Source organism: Buceros rhinoceros, unplaced genomic scaffold (assembly GCF_000710305.1).
Source record: "Buceros rhinoceros silvestris isolate BGI_N320 unplaced genomic scaffold, ASM71030v1 scaffold6558, whole genome shotgun sequence".
In the NCBI taxonomy this organism is placed as follows: Eukaryota; Metazoa; Chordata; class Aves; order Bucerotiformes; family Bucerotidae; genus Buceros; species Buceros rhinoceros.
Window position 1 is genome coordinate 7,527 of NW_010428487.1, and position 4,512 is coordinate 12,038.

The window sequence follows — 4,512 nt, forward strand, 5'->3', positions numbered from 1 at the left end:
TCCCTTCTCATCCATCACCCTCTTTTCTCTCTCAAAAGAGTTATATTTTAAATTATTCTTTGCAAGTTTTTAGGCAGGTACTATTCATGACACTACTCGTTCTCTACGGAATTCTTGTATCTGCATATATAAGAAAATCTGTGGTTTTAGGAAATGCTATCTGAGGGATTGGAAGTCAGTGTACTTACCCACTCTGAGGCGCTTAAGGGGAAGATGAATAGACAGAATCCTATAGGACTGGTAAACCATTTGACAATGAACATAATCAAGGAAATAATGACAGTTAATAGATAGTGGAGTGCAACTCTGTCATTTTCAGACTAATAGTTAAGAGGGCCTAAGCTGTCTTATTCTCACGAGGATAGTTTCAAGTTACTCTTAGAGAAGCTGCTAGTTTATTAGGTCAGACAGACAGAATCAGATTTTGTGCCCTAAGTAGAGAAAAAGTTTTTAGTGATTAAAAAAGGTGAAGTGTCAGATATTTAAAAGTTTCAGTGCATATCTAATTACATGAAAATTGCATCAATATAGTTGCACCAGGAAAAAAATATAGCCTTATTGCCTGCAACCTCATTAAAAAGTTTGATTCCACTTACTCAAAGTCTACACAGACCAAAACACTTAAGAATGCTCCTAACTGTATTTATAAAATGTTCCTTTATAAGCTAAGATGCATTTAAATATTTCTGCAATCAAAGCTAAAACTCAAGCCACCTCAAAGGTGCATGTCAGAATATGAAAGAGCTAGATTTGCAAACCTTCCAGACTTAGGATCCAGAAATGTCTGTCTCCTCCAAAACAACTCCGTACACGTTTACACAAGTTCAGTTGTAAATTTCACAATTTAGAATCAAAGAGAAATTATCCAGTAAGAACTATTCAGAGAAGGTAACTCTGGGAGGACTTGAGCCAAAAAGGGGACTCATGAGTTTTTCCCAATCCCACTAACATTGACAAAGCTTCATCAGAACACTTAAAAAAACTTGCAGCATGCAGATGCAGCATGCTGTTTTACAATAGGTGAAAGTGAACCAGAAAGTGTGGGTAAGAGGTCCTTCCACTAGAATCCAGAAAGGTCACAAGTGTGAAACTTTTCTCCCTCGTATATCACTAAAATTTATGCTAAATAAATCTAGAAATACCTTCAGAAGTTCTAACGTGTCAGATTTGCACTTGATAATTTAATTTATAGAAAAAATAATTAAATATACCTGCAGCAGCAGATCTTGTAGTTGGGCTCGCTTCTGTTTTATCCTTTCAATCCTCTTCTGCTTTTCTATCTTAAAATGTAAATGCAACAAGATATTTACTTAGATACCTTGTCTGTTCCACTGTGCCAGACTGAACAGGCTTTAGAGCTGCACCAGTGTGCTAGCACCATTACAAAAATCCATACTTTCTGTGTACATGGTAGTGAATTCCCTGACACAGTAAGTAAATTGCACAAGTCTTTTTGGCCCTATCCATTTGCCATATATTTTTGTCTTTTTCAAACAGAGTAATTGTATAGTCACATGAGATTCTCTATAAAAGAGGTCTGACAAACTAACTTCTTTGTCAACAATTTTAACTCCAGTAAAGACACAATTAATACAAGAGACTGTATTATTTCCCCACTCATTGCTCCTCTTTTGTATTGTGTCCTGCGTGCTGATTAGCACCAAATTAAACACTTCCCTGAGGGGGTGCTTTGTTTTTTGTTTGTTTTGTTTTTCCTCTTGTCCTCCATTCTTTTGGAATTCTTCATGTCCCTTCCACTGGTCTGCCAGCTGCAGGCTACTGGACATAAACTGGGCTCAGGATCATCACCTGCATCTTCCCAGTGACCTCCACTTTTTGTTTGGACTGCTCATTTGAGGCATGATTAAACTAACAGCATTTCAGCAACAAAAAGAGGGTAGAGGTAACAATTTCTACACGAGCACAGAATCCATTTCTTGCAATAGTTTTGTTAATACCAGTTAATGGAGCAAAGCTATCTTCAACCTAAACATGCAGTGAGTGGGACAGCAGTAGTACTGGATGCCTTCTGATGCTGCAGATGCAACCAGCAGTATTTTAAATAGTGCTCTGGGGCACATGTTTAAAAGGTATTTTTCCTCACCATCCTGTCCATGCCAGAACCGTATCACAAAAATATTAAACTCTTAGATTACTTTTTCATTCAACCACTGAAGTGAAATGATGCAGTCTTTTAAAACTTGGCTGGCCTAAAACTCGCCCTTTTATTAAAAGTGTTGCTTTGTAGTGGTTCCTCACCCAGCTTTAATGTTTAAAATGGTTCCTTCAGAGCACAGCAGATGACTTTCTTTGCTGGGACTAATATATAATTCTTAAAACCAATAAACAATACAGACCTAATTTAGACATAGTTTCTATACAGTGTTTTTGTATACTGATTTCTCATTTTTGTACTGGTAATTTTATTATGTAACTACACTGTAAGACATGTTGGCACTTCATACAGCTTTAAAAGCAAAATTAATTCCGATTTTCACACCATGAAAACACAGCTTTATTTTCTATTCTTTTCTATTATGTTATAGAAGGCAACATTTTAAGAAAATATGCCTGGCTTCCATTTTGTGCCTATGTAATTAGAGCCTGAAACAGGCTCTCTATGATTATTGTAGATGACAAAATGGAATTCAAGCATTGACATGAATGCACGTACAATGTAGATTTATCAGTAAATCCTGGAGTATGCTGATTGAGCATATGCATTCTTGGGCAGATGTATTTTCCAAGTTGCTGTAATGGACAAGGTTAGTAACAGATTTTCTTACCACACAGAGAAAGACAATTTATGTAAATGAACCTGCACTAAAAAAAAATTGCTCTGTGCTGGAGAGGCACCACACCCCCCTTGTAAGATATTTAATGTCACAAGTATCACAAATATTTTACATATTAAAATGTATTTACAGTCATTACGGCACTCTGCAGTAAATACAGTAACTTGCGCTCTTTATTTATAGAGCATAGCCTGAAGGACAGGCAGCATTTGTGCATGTAAATTCTGGCATCCCTGCAAAAACAGGGTAACTCTTAGCCTGCTGAAAAAATAATGGAAATAACCAGTAAATAAAACTTCTTTTTCTTTCTCTGCCAGTATTTGACTAGCTCCTATCAGGAATTATTTTTCAATTTTGTTTCTTTTGAATGGCATTTTCAATTCAGGCATTAATAGAAAATTGGTCTCCTTTTAAATATGTGCCATTTTGTAAGCACCATAAATTATTTTGACTTTCTTTGGGTTAATTCAGGCTAACAACAGACTTTAATCTTAAAAGTAATCACTGATTTAATCAGTGTCCATTTTTGTAAGGTAAAGGGGTTTTTTAAACTTCATGTAATATATACTAAATAAAATTGAACTAAGCAAACATAGACATATCCTTTCAGTTTATTCAAATATCAGAAGTTGTATTTTTCATTATGTGCAAGAATCAAAACCAATCAGGTTCAAATTGGAAAAAAACCCCTCTTCTAAAGTAGAGCAGCTCCATTATCACAATCTGTGAACTATACAGAATTTCCCGTCTACCTCACTTTACCTCTAGATTCTGACATTCCTGAGCTGAGTTTGTAGGAAGGCCGATCCATCTGATTTCCTTCTTCTCCTTTGAAATTATGTTCATCGCCATCAGAACATTCAGAGCATCGTAAACTCTCCGTCTAATATTTTTCTGATCATAAGCCTGCTAAGAAAAAAAATGCAGCATTGATTACAACAAAAGAACTTCATAGATATGAGCCCAAAATGGCAGTTCAAGTCAGAGTGGCATTAAAATATGACGCCCTTTTCTGATCATAAGCCTGCTAAGAAAAAAAATGCAGCATTGATTACAACAAAAGAACTTCATAGATATGAGCCCAAAATGGCAGTTCAAGTCAGAGTGGCATTAAAATATGACGCCCCTCATCTATGCATGTTTGGTTGCAGATGGAAGCTTCAGGCCTGCAAATTCCCATCATGGCAAGTCCTGCTACGGTTGAAAAGCCTGACAAAATCACATATGGTGGGTACAAGAGTACCCTTTTTTTAAAGGTAATTCTTTCAGCAGACTTCTCTATTTTGTTTAGAGGGAGTTAAATTCTTCATTTTAATTCTACACTTTTAAATTTCAGAAGGTATGTCTTTGTATTTGGGAAGTAGTTAGGTAAATGAAGGAAAAAGGCTATAGCAGGACAGTGCAGGAACAGAAGGGACAGAATGCCAGTAAAGCGACAATTTTGTAATGGTATAAAAAAATTCAACATGTATTTGCTTACCGAATCCGTAGCTAGGTGGCTGTTAGAATTTGTGAATTCTGATACCAGCTCATCAGCAACTTCATTGTATGAAGTTGTTCCTTTACGTTGAACTTTTTCACATACTTTCATTGAAAAATGCCTCAGACCCTTCCCATTTTTATCTCCTTTTTTGCTTCTCTTACTGAAAGGATAAAAGTAATTATTTTAATTAACACTGAATATTAATAAGATACTTTGTTACACTGCAAAATCTCT

At 35.8% G+C, this 4,512-nt stretch overlaps 1 protein-coding gene across 1 annotated transcript in view; it reads right to left on the reverse strand.

Moving 5' to 3' along the window:
• TFDP2 (transcription factor Dp-2 (E2F dimerization partner 2)) overlaps positions 1-4,512 on the reverse strand; it is a gene marked incomplete at its 3' end in the record, with an annotated part of 18,510 nt that overhangs the window by 5,071 nt on the left and 8,927 nt on the right. The window contains exons 5-7 of the mRNA XM_010142286.1: positions 4,276-4,438; positions 3,558-3,701; positions 1,212-1,280 (exon numbers count right to left, since the gene is read on the reverse strand). Coding sequence (XP_010140588.1) covers positions 1,212-1,280; positions 3,558-3,701; positions 4,276-4,438 — 376 coding nt within the window. The remainder of the gene's footprint in view (positions 1-1,211; positions 1,281-3,557; positions 3,702-4,275; positions 4,439-4,512) is intronic.